Source organism: Tympanuchus pallidicinctus, unplaced genomic scaffold, assembly GCF_026119805.1.
Source record: "Tympanuchus pallidicinctus isolate F22 unplaced genomic scaffold, pur_lepc_1.0 scaffold3, whole genome shotgun sequence".
NCBI classification, from domain to species: Eukaryota; Metazoa; Chordata; class Aves; order Galliformes; family Phasianidae; genus Tympanuchus; species Tympanuchus pallidicinctus.
In genome coordinates, this window is record NW_026294747.1 from 36287824 (window position 1) to 36309583 (window position 21760).

Consider the following 21760-nt stretch of genomic DNA (forward strand, 5'->3'; position numbering starts at 1 on the left):
AATATAATATATACATATTATATATTATATATATTATTATATAATAATAATATATATTATTATATGTATATTATACATATATATACATATATAGTTATATTATATATAATATAAACAACTATTTATATTATATAAAATAGTAACTACAAAATATTTATCTGATGCTGGAAAGATTATGAAGTTAGTTTAAATTATTGCTTTTTGTTTTTTTGTTTTGTTTTGTTTTTTACAAACTTTGGGTCAGGTAGGTGTTTGGCTTATTGTTTTTTGTTCTTTTGTTTTTTAAAGAATTGGTTGAGTGCAGTAATAATGAAATATCAAGATCCTTATATTAGCAAATATAATTTCATCTTGTTAATTAGTATATACTTAGGCGGGATTTTTTTCTACTGAGCTGAGAATAGTGTAAAACAAGCAATAGGGAATGTTAGCAACTCAGTCAAAGGAGTGGTCACCTGAAGTTAAAAAACCATTGCTGATTAACAACTAAGTTGGCAGTTCATCTAGTACAGATGCAGATTTTGTTTAATATACAATGATTTGTTTTCAGAGAAATGTGTAATTTTACTGCAGTCTGGTTGATGTTAAAAGTTTTTGTGAAAAGTTATATATCACATAGCTAATGATGTAAATTTCAGATTTTTTCAGAGTACCACAGTGCAGTAAATTAAAGAGAAAATATTAAATTTTACACTGTGTTGCATTTTAAATTTATCTCATACCTTGAAGCCTCAGCAGACATTTGGTATTGAATAATGTTTCTTTGAGTGCAGAAGTATCATTTTCTTGAAGCCTGAAATATTAATTAATCTTTGTAGGAATTAAGAAGTTAATTAATTCTTGACAACAGTGACAAGTCGTTACTGACTAGAACAGAAAGAAGTCCCTTGCCCCTTCTGAGATACTGTGACATCTTTTATCAACTTAAGTGGCACCAGTGTTGGGCCCTGTGTAAATAGGTTCCAGTGAACTGTAAATATGCATATGAAATAATATTCACTGCTACAGTCCATCTTTAATTATTTACATTTCATGAGTTATCTCTAACTCTTTGCTAAAGACTTTATTTGATGCTTTGAAAAACCATGACCTGTTAATCGCTTCTCCATTCAGCTGCTGGTAGTATATCCTTAAGACTTGGTATGAATTTGACAGTACTTTGCATCCCCTCAAGAGGTCCAGGATTTCCACGGGATGAAATGATAGGATTTCAATGTATCTTCACAAGTAATTATCTGAAAAAACACTATTTTGGGGGCCTGAACTTGGACGTTCCTTAATTTTGTGAGTACAGTCTTTTGGGGTATTTGATTTCAGTGTATAGATCATTCATTTTATTAACTTTGATAGTTGAACTGAGTTTAGGGGATATCTTTTATTGAAAACAATTACATTTTACCATCTGCCAGGATTCTGGGCAGAGCAATACTGCCATAAATGAAACTGATAACTTACACTCTTCCTTACAAAAATGTAAATTCAGTCATATTATGAAATACAGAAGAAGAAAAAAAGTGAGTGATTTGAAGAAACGAATCTTGATTTCTTAATGTTTAACTTCATATTCTGTTAAGTTTTTCCTACTGTTTTGACCTCTAACCATAATAGCCACAGACGTTCATACAGTATTTCATTTCACCTGAGGCCGTTGATAATTTAGTCATCCGAAACAGCTTCTTCTAAACAGTGTCACTAGGATGTAGTTCCTCCCTCGAAGAGGAGTGGTCTTTTGTTAGATTATGTAAATCATGAAGCTCATTCATTATCACCGCATTAATAACTCCTGCCGTAACCTGTAGAACCAGGGATCAAGCAACACTTTTCCTGCATGCAGTAAATATTAGAAGCTACCGTTCCTGCATTTGCTTTAGTTTCTTGGGGGAATTGCATAAAAGTAAATTCAAATCAGCGAGGGATTTGTTTGTCAAATTTTGCAGATCATGTTCCAGAAAAGGGAGTTTTGCAAACCCTGCTCAGGAGCCCCAGATACCAAACTCACTTCAGCTTTAACAGTAACGTTTGTACTGACTCGTTCAATCTTAATTTTGATTGATTACTTACCAGCAGAAGTATATACTAAAATCTTTCCTTTGTCCTCTTTATCCCTTACTCACCTTTTCATTCTTCTCCTGTCAATTATTAACAGTCTGACGTTATTTGTTGCTGCAGTAACTTTGTTTCAATGCAGCTGTTGCCAGGTGAATTTTCTTGGGAGCTTGGTTGTCACACTTAGATTTTGTGAGATAGCTGAAAAGGGGTTTCAGGCAGCAGTCTTCAGGTTTAACTTTTTTCGTACAGAACAGCCTGGCTGTTTATAGACGTTTTATCTGAAAGCAAAATGCAAAAGGAAACGTGCTGTGGGTTGGTTCCAGACCATGCATTCTAGGCTTTGTTCCACCAGGTGAAATATGTATAGGATTGAATTAAATGGGACAGATTTGCTGTGGTCTGGCGTAGTGGAGTTTGAGACTATTAGGAGACAGAGTGTGCCTGCTTTATTTGTTAATTCAGATCTTTGCAGGCCTGTTTCTTGGCTGGGAAGTGTAACTGTAATTATGTAGGGAATCTAGTCATGCTGTGCATTGCGGGACTGTGACTGTTGCAAAACCTGAGACCAAAGTCCAGGTGCTTTTAGTTCCCTGACAGAATGGCCGAGGCCAAACAGCACACACCCTGCTGTGCTCTGCTGTTGGTACCGGGACTGAGGTTGTGCCACACGCACAGTAGTGTCCCTTATGATCAGCTTGCAGGCTGGAATGGGTCACCCAGCTGCAGGATTTGGGCATCTGAGGACCTCACCACATAAATGCAATTTGAAAGATTTTGGAATGTATTGGCTGTGGTAGAACAACATCCACTACAGTTTTGGTGTTGTTTTTTTTTTCTTACAGGATAGTTTCTTCTTGCTTTGTGGTGATTCTGTCATGAAAACCCCTGCAGGTCACTAGTTCAGAAGAATTTTCTTGTTTCTATCCTGATTGTAGTTAATACCTTTTCATATAGCTTATAAATCCGTCTTCAGATCTCTTCCTAAGGCAGAGGGTCTGCCCATCACTCTGAAGAGTTCCCAGCTGGCACAGTCCAAATGTTAACTTTTCATTGATTGACCATAGCAAAACAAGACCAAAACTTAACCATATTCCCCCTTTCCCCCCTCTACCAGACCTCATAGCTCATTAATGGATAACAAGCAAAAAGCAGAGCCAATTTTTGTTCTCCAGGGGAAAACCCAGTGCAATGGCCTAAATGCGTTGTAAGAACAGAGGGAAGCAGCTGGAGAGAGAAGGAAGGAATGAAACACAAATGTGAAGCTGTTGCTTAAAATCATTCCATCCTCTTTCCTTTTCCCACTTCAGCATTCTTCTGGAGTAAAAAACCCAACTAGGCTCTGAATTGGCAACTATTTGTTTTTACAGCATGCTGCTAATAGATGTAAGATTTTGTGTACAAGGATGCATTCTAATTTTGTTGCTGTAATGATATGTGTTTTTTTTCTCTTGAGTCTGAAGTGGAAACACTGAAGTACAGTTGCTTTCCTTTATTTCTGAATTATATACCAATATCCTTCTATGTGTCTCTCTTAAAACATCACTGCCATAGCAGTGTGATATACTTTTACTCATCTCTCTGGCTGAAACTTTTTTGCCAGTTGGCTTCTTTATATGTCTGTTAAAATGTTGGTAGCTTCTGTTAATTGTCCAGTGCCTACTGATGAGCCCAGAGCTGATTGTCAAGCTTCCCTACTTAAAGTCCAGAGAACAAGCTGCTTACGATGACCCAGCAGAAACATGAGGGAGGTCTATGAAAGGGAGAGTATTCAACCAGTTTTAATCCTTGTTTTCATAAGGCAGTGTCTTTAAGTGCCGACTAATTAGTGAATAGAAATGGTTGTAGTTCTTGTAGTCATGGCTTTTGTTGGCCTGAGATGAACTGAGCAGCTAATAGAAATGGTTTAAAATCCCTGCTTTGCTTTTTTTTTTTTTTAAATGCACTTTAATAGGATATGGAGATGAGGAAATATAAATCAAAGCAGGAACAAAAGTAAGTAGAAACTATCCGACTACCTATGTTGATACACTTCATTTAGATACTAACAATTACACTTGTGACTCCCACTCGAGGAAGTCTGGCTCAGTGCTAAAATAACTATTCATTTTATAAACTTTGACATATATTGATACTAGAAAAGTGTGTAATTTTTTTTTCCTGTTACAGTAATGTTATACAAGCATTACTTTGCATTTCAATAGCATGTTAAAATCATCAATTACAAAGTAATCAATCAAGATAAATATAGTTCTCCCAGCTAGCAGCACTGAAACCAAATTCCAAGAAGTGAAGTAAATTTGTTTAAGAATTGACAGCACGCCTAAGACTACAGCCTAAATTTATAGAGGGATAGCTCCCTCTTTAAGCATTTGTGTATCATATCTTATTAGATATTGTACAATAAAATTTTTCAGTAGGTACAGTTAACCATTTTACACATTCCAAAAAGTCATTTCTTGTAAAATTGAGTGCAAGGAAAGAGGGAAATTGAGCTAATGATAATGGCACCTGAAAGAGAATGCATTCCTTGAAGATCAGCAAGATATTTGAAACATAGCAAGAGGGTTGGAAAAAAAGTTGTGGTTGTTTTCTGTTTGTATTTCCCCTGCTACTTGCATGTTGCTTGACCTTGACATGGTGCAGACAAAAAGCAGGCAAAGCAGCCTGCAGCAGCTTACTGTTCAATTCATTTTCTAAAATTAAACAGAAAAATCCAGTGATATTCAATAACAGCACCTTGGTTATTGAAGCTCATAACCTTTTTGCTGCCTTTATCACCTGTATTATCGATTGGAGATAATTACTGCAAAGCAGCTGGCTGTTGGTTTTAGAGAGCATCAATTGTTCTCCTGTCCCAGCTGTTGGCTAATAAGGACAGTCAACACATCTGTTTCAACAGCTGGTAATTAACAAAAGCCTAATTGCTGCAACTCTTTTAACAACAAATCTATGAAAGAGTAGGGATGTGGAGGAATATTATTTACTCTGTGCTTTGCACTGTCTTTGACGAGTCTCTTTTTCTTTTTCTACTTTGAACACCACTGCCTTTGTCTGACACATTGAATGGCAGCAGAACACAATATGGTAATCCAGAGCTTAAGTTTTTCAGATCTTTGTTGGTGTTTCTTACTGCAACGTTTCTTTGCTAAGTTGCAAGATAAAATGGATCAAAAGCATTTTGTGGAGTTTCATACCACAGCTACAATCTGCAACAGTATGCCTAGGAATAGGGCTGCCAATCCAACAGCTCCCAAAAGAAAGTAATGAGTTTTTCCATCTCAGTATGAATGTAACAGCCTTGCAACCTTCCACAAAAAAGGTTTCTTCATTCTAAAAGTGGTGCCTCTTTGAAAAATTTTATCACTGCTGTTAAGATGTTTCACAAACCCGGTTGCACAGATGAAACCTACTATATTTGTCAGCTTAAAAGTTAATATCAAGTTGTACCTCACACTTCATAAATGTCACCATTGTATCCGCACCAAATTGGAGAGAGTTCTACACAATGTTTGCTTACATATCTACATTTGTAGTATTGATCAGCAATACAGTCAAAGACATTGCTCTTGGCTAGGTTTATTCTGTGGGTTAGCCTTGTATACAGCACACATATAACTGGAATATTCAGCACTAAATAGAATGCATGTATATACAAACACAGGGTCAGTAGCAAACTTCTGTTGGCTTCAATGGGTCAGGGCTTTCTGTGCAAAACTAAATTTTCTTAAAAGCTAAAGACAAATTTGGCATTCATCACACTGCACATGAAAAGAAAGTGTTCAAGTATTAATGGAACGATTGCCTGGAGTATTATGCAAGTCAGGCATGTATTGCAGACTGTGAAAATGACTGAGTCTATACAATTTTCTAAGACATAGCGTTTAAAGTGGCTAAACTGATGATGAAAAATTGTGATTCTTTGCTAAAAGTTAGTCAAGATCACTTGATTAAACTTGCTGCACTAGCATTTCAGTTGGCAAATATTTTTGTACATTGAGTTCTTTAATTGTCTTCTGGGTATGTTGAAAGGTATATAAGAAATTCTACCTAAGTGCTTGCCATTGACAGAATACAGATTGCATAATTAAAAGTATTCTGGCAAGACAAGTTTAGTTCAACAGGTGTTCAAGTGAAGAAATGTATAGTAGGTGCAGTGAAAAAGTGTAAGATATGCTTTGAACAAGTGAAAACAAAAGAATTGGTTGAAATTCTAGTTGTAGGACAGTAACAGAGGAGTGTTTGCTGTCTGGTTTCACTGGAACATAATTTCTGTACATCACAATCTGTGGTGATTGAAATGGTCTCGTTTGCCTTGCACAGATAATATAGGACAAATATACCTTCTGCATTACATTATATCATGGAAAATTGCTGCAGAATTTGATAGTTAAAGCATTTGAAATGTTTTTTTTTCTCTGGGTTATGTTGTTTTATTTTGCCAACTATGATTTTAAAGAACATGACTGCAGATGATGCATACGCTTCTCCTTCCCTTCCATTTTCCTTCCTCAAATTATTTCAAGTATTGTAAGATATGCAGGAGCCCCTTTTTTTTTTTCCAGGTAAAATGTGGTTGAGTCTGAGTGAACTGTGACAGAATTTTAGAAGTGTTTTGCAACTGTGCATCTAAACTTCAGTAGAAAATGAAATGAATGCTTTTGCCTGAGGCAAAGATTTGATAGAATCAAATCAAATAGACATGCAATAATGACAAGCATAATTACCTCATATAAAATGTAGTAAATAGATTCATTTAGTAGAAAGGATCAGACATCTTTTGTCTCAAGCTTTTGAGTTCTGATTGAATGTAACTTACCTACATTAAAAGATCTCATCCAAAAGTATAGAATTCATAACAATCTGTGGAGATGTCTGTCCCCTGCTATTTCCATGGGAAAGTGCTATCTATTGAATTCTCTCCTGCATTTTTTCCAGCAGATCAGTGGTTCTGATAAGACTTGAATGTATACGTATGTTCTCAGAAATGTCTGTATTTGCCTTTGTTAATATAATTTAAATTCCTGACTTGAAGTTCTACTTCTGTGAAAAACACTGCAGTAAGAATATGGGGGAAAAAAAGATTCAAGGACTTGTTCTGTATAAATATGATCTAAATCAGTACCAGGTACTCAGATTTAGAATATCTGATCCCTTTTATACGCCAAGAACTACGCAGATATTGAAGCTCTTTTAAAGTGCCTCTTGAGGATCCCCTCATCACAGGAGACATGGTGGTGTCTTGCTCACAGTGAATCAGCAATTCACAGCCATCCCAGATGCATTTGCGGCTCAAGGTAATAAAGGCTGTCATCGGCCTCAGGAGCAGGCATGCGGCTTTTGCCCAGAAGAGCTAGCCACAAAACTGGTCCAGCTGGAGAAAGAGCCCAAATTGGTCCTCTAGCTAATCTGATGAGAACTTCAGATATCAAAGGAGGAGTATTAACAGACTTGCCAGGTTCAAAGTCAATTTAAGAATGTCTGGGTTACTTAAAGTCTGTACATGTCTGTGTGGGACGTATGGTCACTTTTTTTCTTTCTTATACCTACATTTCATAACAGAAACATTTATTCAGTAATTATTTATTCTTTTCTTAAGTTTACCTGTTCTGTCAAACTCAGCGTGTTGATTCTGTGTTGTATATATGAAAATACCAGATAAATTTGAGGATGTACTCCTCCTAGTAGGTTTTTTTTCCAGAAATGAAGACTAAGGTGAAGTAGTAAATACTACCTCAAGCTTTTTCTTAACTTTCATTCCAAATCTTGCAAGAAGTATGGACAGACACAGTCAGAATGTAGCCAGTGGGATAGTTCATTTTTATGATCCTGTACAGATTCATGGCCTTTGTGGAAGTTTCATAGTTTGATTGTAGCAGTCAGATTCTGACTGCTGCCTCCTGCAAAAGTACTTTCTGTCAAGAGGTAACAGTCACTCTGCCTCCTTGCATAGGTTAAAATTTGGGATATAATGTCACTTGGCACCAGTTATGAGCCTTTGAGCGTAAATTGTCAACTGCTTGTTCACTCAAGTTACTGCCTCGTGTGTTTTTTTCTGTCACTTTAATGAGGCATGGATGATTTCAATGTACATATTTTCTTATGGAAGAGGGATTTGTGAAATGTCAGTGTCTCACTAAGGAGCTACTGTCAAGATGAAATCAAGGATAGGGAGCTCTAGTAAGTGAATGTCTCAATGCAGAAACCAAAGGATAACCAAGTCCAAATTGTTCTGGAAGGGCATGGTCAATAGCTGGTCATAGGTCAAAGACAAGAACTTTACTGTAAGGTGGAGTCTGCAATAAAGGCTAGGTAGTGAAATAGGAGCAAGAATTACTCCTATATCTCTGGAGCTGCAGGTGAGCCCTGATAATCAGGAGCGCCTCATCTACCTACCAGGAGAGAGAAGTAATTTATCAATCAAATTCAAATATAAGGCTTATCAAGCTTGTCTAAGTTTGAGTCCCTGTTAGTTGCCAAGACTTTTTGTGTCTACTGTAGTAACTAAAATAGGATCAGGACAGGGATTTGCAGAATGTCACACAATCACCTATGCTTTTTGTTAGAAAGCTCCCTGGCATGGTTTTAACCTGGAATCCCAGACAAAGCCTTTGAAAGATAACTGTATACCAGGGCCTGTTCCCTTAAACAACCTGGTAATGGCAGCCCAGCTTTTTGGAGGTTGGCAGAAGAAGTTTTGGTGTATAAACCCAAGCCATGCCAAAAGGTCTCAAAGCAGAAAATGGTTCCTGGATGGTTCTGTTTAGTAATAAAGGGGTGCTGCTGTGCTCAGGTTTTGTTAGCAGAGCCTGAAAATGTAGCAGACTGAGTACTGAAAGTACACACTGGTTCTGCCTGCAGCTCACCTAAAATATGTCTAGGTGTAATATGAACTTTCTTCTGTTCTTCTGCCAGCACAGTTCCGCCCCAAACTGGATAGGACACTTCTGGGGCTGAGGGAAATGTGTTTTTTATTGAATAGGGGCTTTGTTATTGTAAAGCTTCTGAGACAACATTACAACACTACCTTTTGGATCCTGTGATGATGACTTACTGTTTGTAGCAGATATTGACTTGATATCCTAGTGGCTCGAGTCATTTATGTGGACAACGGGTTTATCATGGGTACTGACATTTGAAGCTTTCCCATAGCAGCCTGCCAGTAGACAACCTGGAGAGCTGCTTGCAGACTATTGAGCTTATTGCAGTCTACATGGTCATTTCCTCCTTGATTTCCTCTAAGGAGACTGCTGGTAAAGATTGCTATAAAGTGTAATAGTCTTCATGGTGCACGTGAAGCAAGTGAGATCTCTCAGAGTTGAAAGAAAGATACCTGTTATTAAAGCAGATTAGAGAGATTTTTCCTTTTTTGTTTTAAACTTACATGTGATAATTCTCTGTCTTTGAAAGGGATATGTGTGTTTTCTAGTCCAGTTACCTAAGCAGCCATGAATGGGGCATAAGAAGGTTTCCTCAGATAATCAGAATATTTTAAATTTTACAGAAAATATTTTCTACTTTAGACACATCTTACCCAAAGCAATGTGGTTAAATTCAAGTTTTTCTGTATTAGTCGTGTCTCTCCATTATTTGAAACTGTATTTTTAGATCAGAAACAAAGTATGTGATGTTACTATGGCCAAACTTGAATTACAGATCATAGAGAAATATGCCCTTTCCACATGCCCAGAGCTGAAGGCATTTTTTAATCTGGAAAGTAAAGGAATTTACTGTAATTTTTTAAATTTGCATTGTTCTATAAGTTAATTCTAAAGCCATAGATACCTTGCAAATATAACTGTTGTGAATGGCTATTTGCCCCTGTTTTAAGATGAAGGCTTCTTGGTAATTTCTTTTTATTTCATTCTCACTGTGTGCATCATAGTTTAATAGCAAGACAAGCATCTACCTATCTGCATATGGAGTCTCAGCTACATAGGTATTTTAAATTCCCTCCATCTTGTGTTCTTATTTAAATATCTCCTGCTAAAAAATCTGTGTCCCTGTACATGACATTGCGTGCAAAGTCTAATGCAGCTATGAATGTATATTTCTGGTGCTGTCATGCTTGGAAATTTTCAGACTTTGCAGTATCCATAGTTGTTCTCCGTAAGCATGGAGTAGATATCTATGATAGTATCTCTGTGTTCTGTAGCGTTTCACTCCAACAAATGGAAACCATAAATGAAGTCTTGACCCCATGAAGTCAATTACAGTTTGGGGTCAACCTCACGGGCAGACTTTCCAATTAATCTTCCTCACTGTGAATCATTCTGTACAATAAAGTAGTTCCGGGTGTTAGTCTTAGAGACTCACCATGTGTGTAGGATTGTCTTCTGAACAGGTAATACTTCCTGTAATTTCAGTATTCTGTATATTGCTAAGAAAATATTACAAAATAATGTGTGAATGGTGAGGAAATTTGCATAAATGTAGTACCTAAGTTTAGGTAGGCAAATTCTCATTAAAAAAAAAACTGACATTTCATATAGAATTTTTCTTGTATAATGTGATAACGGACTGAATCTGTCTAGTATGTGCTAATGTGGACACATCACTAGGTAAAAGATTACACTGCTTGTTAAAGTCTTCTGCGGCAGTGTGATGTGACTGCAGTACAAGAATGAGATCTCTACCTTTCAGACATAATGATTCAAATGTTTTTTCCTTCAGGATAGTTCATAGATACTAAGTTTGTTCTCCTTGTAATTTAATGAACCAGGTGTGTGCATAGTCTAGTAAAAGGTGTTATTGGATCCTTTAATTTTCCTTGACAGAACAGTAAGAAGTTCTTTGGTAATATTTTTTTTTTTCTGATTGCACAATCTGCATAATATTTGTTATGGCTTGTTCCTATCATTCAAAACTGCAATGGCACCTCTCAGGATTAGTGACCATGCAAGCAATATTCTTAGAACATGATCATGTATTCTTACTGGGAGTTTTTGTTGTGATGAAGACAGAATCTTATACTTAGTTTGACCAACAATAACATTAAATGGTGAAGTAATATCTCAGTATTATTAATTGGTCCTGATGCTAATTCATAAAGGTCGTGTTTGCTGTGAGATCTCATTCCCTTGTGCCCAAAGGGAATGTTCACCTGGGTGTGTGTGTGGCAGGGTGCTGGGAAATCTGTAGTTGGTTCTCACTACCACTGCCTTTACTCCAGAATTCATGTGCGCAAACAGTCCTCAGTTGGTTCTTTAGGGTAATTTTCTAACTGTACTGATCCTCCAGAACAACACAGATCTGTCAGAAAACAGTATTACAGCTCCTTAATTTAGTCCAAGTTAATGTAACTTAAAAACTATTTCCATTAGAGAATGATGTGTTGAGAAACTAAACTTTCTTGAATTTCTAAAATTTTCAGTTAGCACTCCAAGCTTTTTCATCTCAGTTTATCTCCCAGAATTTTCATGATTATTTTGTGAAAATTTGCATCTGCATTTTCAAGTTTTTATTTGTTTTAAATTTGGAATTTTTCTTTAGTTACATATTACGTGGCGCATCAATAATTTGTAACATCTATCATCATTCAGTTCCAATTTTTACTTTTCATTTTTAAAATTGCCCAAGCCAGCTGCTACTTAAACACACATTGCAATATTTTATCTAATGTTCTAGGTCAAACTGTCCCCTGTTTGCATTGTAATGAAACGGTTTGACACGCTAATGCTATGAGTTAAAAAGGAAGGTGATCACTTAGCTGTTAGTACGGAGTCAGCCATTTCCAGATCCTTCCTGTTAGCTGGAGTCTTGTTCTTGACCCTGAAAACCTCTGATCCCCTAATTAATAAGACAAGTGCTCATATTCTTTTCCAGATCAAAGTATCATCTGCTTCTGTCTGGGAAAAATTTGATGTGTTGACATTCTGAAATAGAAAACAAGATGAGATGTTGTAATCTGCACTAAGTAGCAGCTGCTAATGTAAAAATAACAGAATGGTTAGAAGTTGGATGTCATAATGTGTCACAACATGACCTGCTCTATCATGCAGTACGTGTTACTGTTATTGACTGGAGATGTAAAATATAAAGTGTAAAATATAAATAAGCCTTAATATTTTTAATTTCTTTAATTTTTTTTTCCTTACTCATTCTAATTTGAAGTGAAAGAAATCTTTCCTGCCCTAAGCATCTCCTGCTGCTGTAAGAACACAACTGACCTTTTACTGCTTCCCTAGCCAACTAATATCACCAGAAACATAATTCTATCCCCAGGAGAAATTGGGTAATTCTCAGTTGACCACTTACGTCTAGTTTCCATCTCAGACCCCAGGTAGCATAAGACCAGAGGAGCAGAATGACACTTTGCTGTCATCTCTCCTCATTACACAGCTCTAACAAATGTAAATGATTGAGCCCATAAATTGCAGAAATGACTGTTGAGACTTATTATCTAGCCTTCCTCTACTCCAGAGGAGTATCCCAGATCAGTTGAAAGAAAGCAATTGGTAGCAGCCATTACTAATTCAGGTAATACCTACCCATTAATAACTCTATCCGTTAAACCAGGGAAAAATGTTTGGAGGAAAGAGTGTCAGTTCTAATTGGCTGAATTATGATCTTGATAAGAATAAACTGAGCATCTACAAAAAGGAGAACTTATTAACCAACAAAGTTAAATCATAGAAAATAGAAGATACAAGAATTAATAAAGATTGCAGGAGGTTAAGCTAAATTGGCCCATAGATAGTGAAACGACCAAAATGAGAACAAGAAAAGAGGAAATGTGCTACCATTCTAAGAATGGCACACACATCAAGGATAATCTGTATTAGATCCAAAACTGCTTGATCTTTGTTTTTCTATCAGCGCTGAGAAATGATGATGTTAAATATTAGGAAAAGGGTTAAGAGAACTGAAGATATGGAAATTGAGTTTATCATTGTTGTTGAAAAGTTATTGTGCTCATACTGGGATAATGGTTGCCTCTATCCAAAATTCCAAAAGAGCTCCTAACTAAAATTGCAGAAATGTTTAGTAAAGTTATTTAATAAATCCTATGAGATTCTGTATGATATGATTTGACAATTAGCGGAGGAAGCACCTACATTTAGAAAACAAACAAACAAAAAGTAATCCTGGCAGTTATACACCAGTTAGTATTTATTTTGAGTCTTCAGAGTAAATTTGGAAGGAAAATACTTAAAGCAACAGTAGATTGAAGAACATTGTTCACTCACATGAATTCATGCAAGTATTCTTAGACCCGATACTGGTTATTTAGACAAGGAAACTTGTTATGTATAAGCTGACAAAAAAAGTAGAGTTTCTGATCTGGTACCACATGGAAAATTATTAATTAAAAAGATGGAGCTTGTGTATGCTGTTATTTTACAAGCAGCCACAAGCTTAGTATAGGAAATCCTGCTTGCTATTAACTGGGTTCAGCTAGCATCTCTTGTTTGGAAGGATGGGCAAGTTGAGCTCCATCTGCAAAATATCATGCACCTATGAAGGTGGTGAGAGATTATTCAAAGGCAATAAGGAACTAGTCAGCAGAAAGGCAACAGCAAACAGCTTTGAAAGGAGTAGTGTTAAAGTCCAAGGATTTCTACTGTGAAGTTTCTACATAGTTTCTCACCAGTTGGTGCTGAAACAATTTTTTTTAATGTTTTCATTAGTAACATTTGGTATGAAGAACAGAAGTGTACTAGTGAAATAGCTTGATGCTGTAGAGCTAAGAGGGGTTATTAATATAAAGTAATCCAGGCTGTCATGCAGAATGATTGCAATGACCTCAAGTACTGGAGAAAAAAAAAAACAGTGGATGATGTTCAGTGGCACCAAGAATTTTTACTATTAGCTGGATTGTACCAGTGGGCAGGCAGACAGTTGATATAGGATGGTGGCTGTGAGCAAAAGGAGTGCAAGAACATGTCAGGTGAAGTGTGTCCATTGGAGTTAAGTAGCACTGTTACCACAGCATGCATGAGAGATAGATTTGGAAAGACTGAGGAACTGGAGAGCCTACCGACTGAGACATAATGGAAGAAGCTATGTTTAGCCCACATAATGAAGAAAATTTATATTCTGTCTGTAAATATATGAAGGTGAAAATACAAATGCTCTCTATAAGTGCATGAGGAGAAAAAACCATCAGTAAGACAATCATACTCTTCAGTTTTTCTACTTAGGGTCATTGAACATTTTTTCCTTCTGTGGGCTGCAGAAAAACACCATAAAAGTCATCTGCCATCCATAGGAAGTCTGACAACATACAAATTCTAAGTTTTTTTAATTAATAATTTTCCATGTGGCACTGTATCAGAAGCTTTAGATCTGTGTCAGCTTACATATAACAAGTTTCAAATTAGATTAGGGTTTAGGGTGCTTGTGTTTGCCCTAGGGGAGTAGGAAAAGGATAACAACTCTCTTTTCCATTGCTTTAGTTTGCACATAGGATTGTGCTTTAAATATTTTCAAATAAAAGCAACAACAGTGAGATCAATAATGGCATTTTCTTATTCAAGACATGGCTATTTTATGTTTCAATATGTAGCAATTAACTTTTAGATCTAATTTAATTTGAAAATACAGTTTTTCTATAAGTAACTATTAAAATGCAAAATGGGATAAGTGTAGAAACAAGGGTATTGTTTTTCTTTTGACAGAAATTGGGCTGGGAGGCAAAGAGAGAAGGATCTATCCATATTAAACCGTATGTGAAAGCTTTAGAATTTGCAGTCAAACAAAAGTTCTGAGAAAGAGACCATATCCAAATACCGTTTCTGAGTTTAACAGAAACTTCACTGAGAGCATCCCATATACCAAGATGGTGACCAACTTCACCACTAAGTGAGTCTTTTGGGGGAAAACCTCCACCAGAGGAATATGGGTGTAATTCTTTTGGTTGTCAACGCTCCTTCTTTCCCCTACTTTCAAAATAATAATAATAATCAAAACTGATACAGTTCAGTGAGAAGTTCTGATATCCACATTGTGACATTTTCCAAAGAAATAATATTTTGTTTAAAAGTTCCCATAAAGCTATTGTTATTACTGGAGGTGAGGTCATATAGGACTTCTGCCATGTACACTGTGGATGGATTTCAACGTACATTATAGAAGTCTTCAAATATTTTATAGTTGTGCAAGCGATGTTGTTGTAGTTAGCAGTTAGCATAACATCGTTATGTGTGTTGTTCTGCTTTCCTCCTCCTAGTAAGGATACTTCAGTCATTTGTTTGTGTTTACCACTCTTCAGGCTGTGAATGATGGCCATTTTGTTGCATGGTGGCATACCATGCACCAAGACACCTGGGCTGGAATTTTGATTGATCTCACGTAACTCCCTAGTATCAACTCACTCAGGGTTGCCTTATTTTCTTCCCTTGAGATTTTGTAGCTGTTTTTTGGTATTGCTTTATTTTTTAATTTTTAATCCAGAGCACCTGATTCTACTGTTAATTTTGATTGTGTAAGTCAGATGAGAACCCAGTCAAAACAGTATGGTTTTTCTGATGAAAATGGACATAAATAAGAGTCTTCAGACTCCAATGCCTTCTGACTTTTGTCCTGAAAAGTGAGTGGAACATGAGATGTATTTTTTATGATAGTTCTCCAAAGAGACTAGCCGTTAATCTCCCTGTGAGTAGGTGTGTCAGCTGCAAACATTTCCTTCCAGTCTCCCATTTCAATCACACTTCACAGTACACTGAAAATTGGCAAGGATTTTAATTATTGGCCTCTAGAACAAACCACCTACTTTGATTCAAGCATGTTTTCCAATTTTTAAGAATGTTGTTTCACCTACAGTACAGTATAATTATAGAAAATAGCTTGGTTTGGCTGACATTCCTGTGTTCTGTGCGTTCTGCTTGCAAGGCAGCAAGCAGCACCAGGCAAGCAGCTCACCTGCAGAGGATTTTAACCTCTTGCTGGCAGAGTTAGGGCTTGCCAGCATCCAGTACATTGTTTTTGATATCAGAAGCTCTATACTACTGTCACTTGAAGGTTAAACATTAACGCTTTTTGCCTTTCAAGCTGCAGGAATGCTCTATATTGTAAGAAAGTTTGTTTTTATTCTCCAGGGAGCCCTCTGTTAAAATTTTATGTATGTCTGTTACAGGAGCAGCTGCAGCAGTGGGTCCTGAACCCCAGTGACACAAAGCCCTGGGTACAGCATGATCCTCTGGTCAGCACAGTGCTGACTGGCTGTGTGGCTGCATTTGCGCAGAGCAGTGCTCAGTAAAATCTGCCAGTAGTGAGCCATGTATCCAGGACATGATTAATCAGCTAGCAGGATAAATTGTCTATAGATGACTGGGAGTTGACAGTAAACAGTAAAACACCTGCCTTGAAGACTTACAGTCTTAACAGACAAGCAGGAAACAGAAGCAAGCATGAGCCCTGTTTCAAGAGACTGAGGCACAGACTGAGTTGCTGATGATTATGCAGTGAGTCTGGCAGAGCTCAAAGCTGAATTCTCTATCATTCCCTTCGTGTGTTTGTAGCTCATGTAACAAGTCTTTAATTTACCAAGAAACTGTTCCGCAACGCTGTCCTGAGAAGTTGGTAGAATTCACCTCAGCATTTCTCTCACACGTACCCCTTGGTTTGAGGCTCTACAATTTGTACAGCTAATAACTTACACCATGAATTAGAAACATTGGAAACCAGCCCAATGCTCAGGCTCGTGTGTCAAGGAATTGCTGTGCAAGCCCAGTCTTATTTGTTGTTACAACAATTAATCATCCAATGATTATCAGGTAATTTATATGGTATCTGGGCCCTCAAGGGAGTTCTGCAGTGCTATTGAAATTGGACATTTTAAAATTAATGGTGATTAAGCTGTAAAGCCTTATTAAATATGCATGAGTGCTATTTCTCCTTCCTCCTCGCTACCCGTAGAGCCATGTTGGGGCTGGCTGCCTTCCTGACCTACCAGCCGCGCACTGCAATCTCCACCATGGCTGTGAGTCACAGGCTGCTCAGCTCCACGCCAGCAAACAAAGGCAGGGGAACATCCGGGACGATGCACAGGTGGGAGATGGCAGTGGCTGCTCAGGGAGTCCCTCGCTCCACCATAAACCAGGTTCTGGATGGGAATGCAGCCAGCTCCTGGAGCAATCCAGCACTGCCTGTCTCAGCAGACTTCACCAGGAGCGTCAGGTGGCTCTTAGGGCAGGAGCTGCAACATGGCCACATGCTGACCAAGAGGTGCACATCAGTAGCTGAAGATTGAGTGCTTTGTTTCACTCACTATAGAGTATGTCGCTTACAGAATTTTGCAGTGAGAATGTTATATAACTATGACGTGTTTCTCAAGAAACTTGGCTCAACTAAGTATGGTTAACCTCACCCATTCAAAAAGTTTACTGTGTATGCGAAGGAAACCTTTCAAAACATCATCCTGCTGTGAAAAGGAATTAGAAACAGTTATAATGCTACAAGAAATATTTTTTTCTAAAAATGGCACAGGCAGTGTTATGGAATAGTATAAACAAGTACTTCTCTTACAATAAAACATGGCTGAAATGAATGCATAAAAGATTGCAATGTTTTCAAAGAGATATAGATATTCTGAATAAATTGTTTCTCCTTTGCTTACCATTCTGCAGGCAGAACTGATAGCCCTGCAACAAGAAAAAGAAGCCACTCTTCAGCAGTGCAGAAAGTTAGAAGAAGAAATCCAGAGATTGCATGTACATTACAGGTAAAATAATTAATACCAAAACAAGTCAGTGACTCATAGGGGAAATTTTCTGTATGGTGTCTGACTCTAAGTAAGGAAATAGCTTTATCAAGTAGGTATTTGTTGGAAATGTGAATACATCAATGAATCAAAGCTGCATTTCTGCTTTGTTGCTCGCCAACCACCTCTTTGAAATAGAAGTCCTCTTGTAACCTAAATATTGTATTAGTTTCTTCTAAGAGAAGGGGAAGGTTGCTGGCAGTTAATTCTCATAAGAATGAAAAACCTGTCTAATAATGATTCATTCACTTAAAAATACCAGGGTAAAAGAACCAGTAGTCATAAACGCTTATTTTTTCCCTGTTCGCACATACATGCATAACCTTTTCAACATAGATTTTAAAATAATCAGTAATTTTTAAAGCCTGTTTTCTAATTCCCAACATCATGTATGTGTTTTAATTCCTTATGTTCTGTAGCAGTACATAGAATAAGAGAAATAGCCATTCTCTCATTAATTTAGGTGGGCTGCACTGAACGTTTGCATGGATCAGTGGATGGTAATCCCTAAGGAAGAGCTCTGTGTGGTCCAGTGAAGGAGTTAGGTTGTTTTATGGAGTGATGTTGGGTTACAGCTCTCATTTCATCCTGACCTCCTATGTGAGAGGGGATACAGAGCTGCCAGCAGGTTAGAAGCAGGAGAATTGGCATCAACACAGCAGAAAATTGTGAATCTGAAGGCTGAATGTCTGTGATGAGGGATGTGGGCTGCAGAGGTAAATAATAAATGTAGTGTGAATATTACGTTCATTGGAAATAAAGGAAACTAGTTAGTTATAACTAAAAAAAAAAAAAAAAAAGCAGTTGCAGAACTGTGTTTTCAGTGTTTCAGCATTTACAAGTGAAAAATACTTGGGTTTCCAGAGGTTTTTAGAGTTTCCCCTTCTCATTAAGTTTATTAAAACCTGGGAGGGAAGTTTCAAAAACAACTTCTGTTCCTAAATCTCACAGGCATTTATTTAAAACCTGTTAATAGTGAATAGAAACCCCAAGCAATTTGTGATTATTGCTTTTAATGAATTTGGTCAGCATTTAGTGTGTGCACAAATTATGGTATGATTTACTGAGCTAGAAAGAATTTATTATAGTGCCCTTATTACTCACTTAAATGGGATTTGTAGAATAATTTTAAAAGAAAAATGCAATTTTTATATTGATATTTTAGAAATAAAGACTTTGCTTGTGTTGATCTGAACATCGTAGGGGATTTTTCATTGACTTTTGACTGTTGAGATAGTCTCAGGCTTGCTGTAATATATTTAACAAGTGCAGTAGCCAGCAGCTGCAATTTAGTCTTGTAAATAACTTAAATCTCAGAAAATAATAATGGCTTGCAGGAGTCACCATTAGAATGTAGCATGTTAATATCTTTTGGCTCTTGAACAAGCAGTATTTCATTGTAAATTTGATTACGATCTTCTACAAGATTTACTTATAAGTTGTGACAGTAGTCACCTGAATATCCTTTGGGGCAAGAATGTTTTTTCATTACTTCTTATTCAAGTTGTAAGATAATTCAGAACATCAAAAATTATTTTCTCTCTTTTGTCACTGTCCTTAGGGAGTCACTGAGTAGTTCTCATACCAAATAAGACAGATGAAGAAAAGAGTATCAGACCAACATGGGATTGATCATAAAAAACATAAATAGCAAAGCAATGCATTTTCTCAGGCCATCTCAAATGAGTGAAAACTTATTCTCTGTTTCATATGTTGGCTATTTCCAACAATGGTCTTGATACCACGTTCAGAGTAACCTTGTCTGATGAAGTAGAAACTGCTAGAAGACTGCTGGCTTGAAGAGAAGTTTTGAGAAAAATAGGAGCAGGATTTGCAAGATCCAAACCAAAATTAAAATGAAAATGAACTCTGCGGGAATACATCATGAAACACTGCTTTTCATATGAATTCTGACTTTTTTTTAAGAGAGACCAGGTCCCAGTACTATTACAATCTTCTTTGAAGAGAATGATAAATAAAAATGAGGGAAAAGAAAAGGTGGAGGAATCTAATTCACATAGAGAAAGGAGAGGAAGTTGGCTCACAGTAAAGTTGAGCAAGTTCACCACTTCTGTTTACTCCTCCTATATTGTTCCTATGTCATGTCTCATAAGGAAAGTTGAATTTTCTGGAAAGTAACCTGAAAACGCTTATCAGAAATGAAAATTTGCATAACAGTTAGGAACTGTATAGAGTTTCTAGCTTACTAGGGTAATTGTTTCACCACAATGCTCTTTAAGCTAGGGATTAATGCAAATCATAGATCATCAGTGACCGAAAGAGGCTATATCCAAATAATCAGTTTTGAACTGTGTGGGAGTGTTAATCCCACTGCCACTTTCTCACATATTTCTGTTGTTTGAATGTCATCATAAGTATTTCATTTGCATAGTTTTCAGTTGTGGACTACCCGTTTCTATAATCAATTTCCTTCTATTTCAGTAATGCTTCAGAAGTGTACTTCTGCTACATATAAAATGCTGGCATAGACATATGCTATTGCATACTGATTATTTTTTCACATATCAGATACAACAGCATGACTGTGAATAAGGACTATATTTCTATATAATGAAGTACCTATATATTTTTCCAAATTTAAAAAAAAAAAAAAAAAACAATCTAAAATACTTCACTCAAAAGCTCTGGGACTGGGAGTTTTCATAGGTAGATAATTTGAACAGATTATAAGTAGTAGAACAAAATGATGTGTCTGACTTTGAATTGGATTTAACCTCCATTACCAAGAAAGGTGAGAGAGCAAAATATAAATACAGGGCGATCTTTGCTTAAAAGTATGTTTTTGTAGGTTTCATGTTGGGGTCAGATGTAGGGTTGCTCAGTTCAGAAAAACTATAATTTTTTGCTCCACAGCTGTGTAAGAAATGCACACTTGTGTTCACACACTTTTGAATAAAACTGCTAAAGAAAATAATGCGTATGTCCAGCAATAAGAGTTAATTAGGGCTGTAAGGTAGAATTTAGGAATGCTATTAGAAGTGTGAGTAGTTATTTCAGTGATAGGTACGAGTTTCATTTGTGATTTAATCAAGCACTTAAAAGCCATATATTTACCAAGTCTAAATTCACAGGGGAGGAGGGACAGGAAGAACTTTGGAAAAAATATTTACCCAGAGGCTCCTCCAGTTTGCTGTTGAAATGTGTAAGATGCAGTAATAGCTACAAGCTGTAAGTTACAATAGGAAGAAACTTACATTTATTGCAGCAAGTTTCCTATTGAATGGGTATTTCTTTCTAACTTGCAATGTTAAAATGAAATCATAATTTGTCTCGTGAAGAATTGAAGTTTTAATAGATGGATGTCACAGTCTGGGGAGTTGCATGTAGAAGAGTAATTAGAATTGAACCAGCATGAAAGAAAACTACTTGTATTTTACAATTATGTGACAATTTTCGATAATGAGATAGAACTCAAACTTCAGTGAGATCCTTGTAATAGCAAGTAGTATGATTTGAAATACATATTTTTAGAATCAGGCATTCAGTCAGCTTGGGCAGCTTCTCTTGCTACCTAACTAGTTGTATCACTTTTAAAAGTTATAAACTATTGTGAAGAGATTTAATAAGATTTCAGTACCAAAGCTGCTGGTGCTTCTGCTGCTTCAGTTAACCTAGAATTCATGGTTTAAGTAGCACAAGCAAATAGTTGAAAAAACAATTGATTTTGCAAAGGTACGTAGATTTTTCCCACAAAGTGTGTCATAAACTGATGTGCGGGTTGATATTTTTAGAGATGGAAATTGATAGAGTTGAAAGGGAATTGAGAGTTTTTGATTATTTCCTCAGATGAAAGACATATAAACACAAACTCAATTTTCATTTTAATTACAGTATTAAATCAACATATAACAGGAGAAATAGATGAAGAAGGACACTTTGCAAGGCAATATCTGCACCTCTGGGGAAAAAAAAAGGTTGTATTCTATTCTAGTTCTGAATACAGTGGTGCATTCCATTCTATAGATTCCTGGCCAATGTAATGGATTATAA

The 21760-nt window shown here is 36.6% G+C and overlaps 1 protein-coding gene across 10 annotated transcripts in view; it reads left to right on the forward strand.

The window, feature by feature from the left end:
• Positions 1-21760, forward strand: part of MIPOL1 (mirror-image polydactyly 1) — a 174284-nt gene that overhangs the window by 103979 nt on the left and 48545 nt on the right. For all 10 annotated transcript variants that reach the window (XM_052696878.1, XM_052696882.1, XM_052696875.1 and 7 more), the window contains one exon: positions 17616-17710. In XM_052696878.1, the coding sequence (XP_052552838.1) occupies positions 17616-17710 (95 nt within the window). The remainder of the gene's footprint in view (positions 1-17615; positions 17711-21760) is intronic.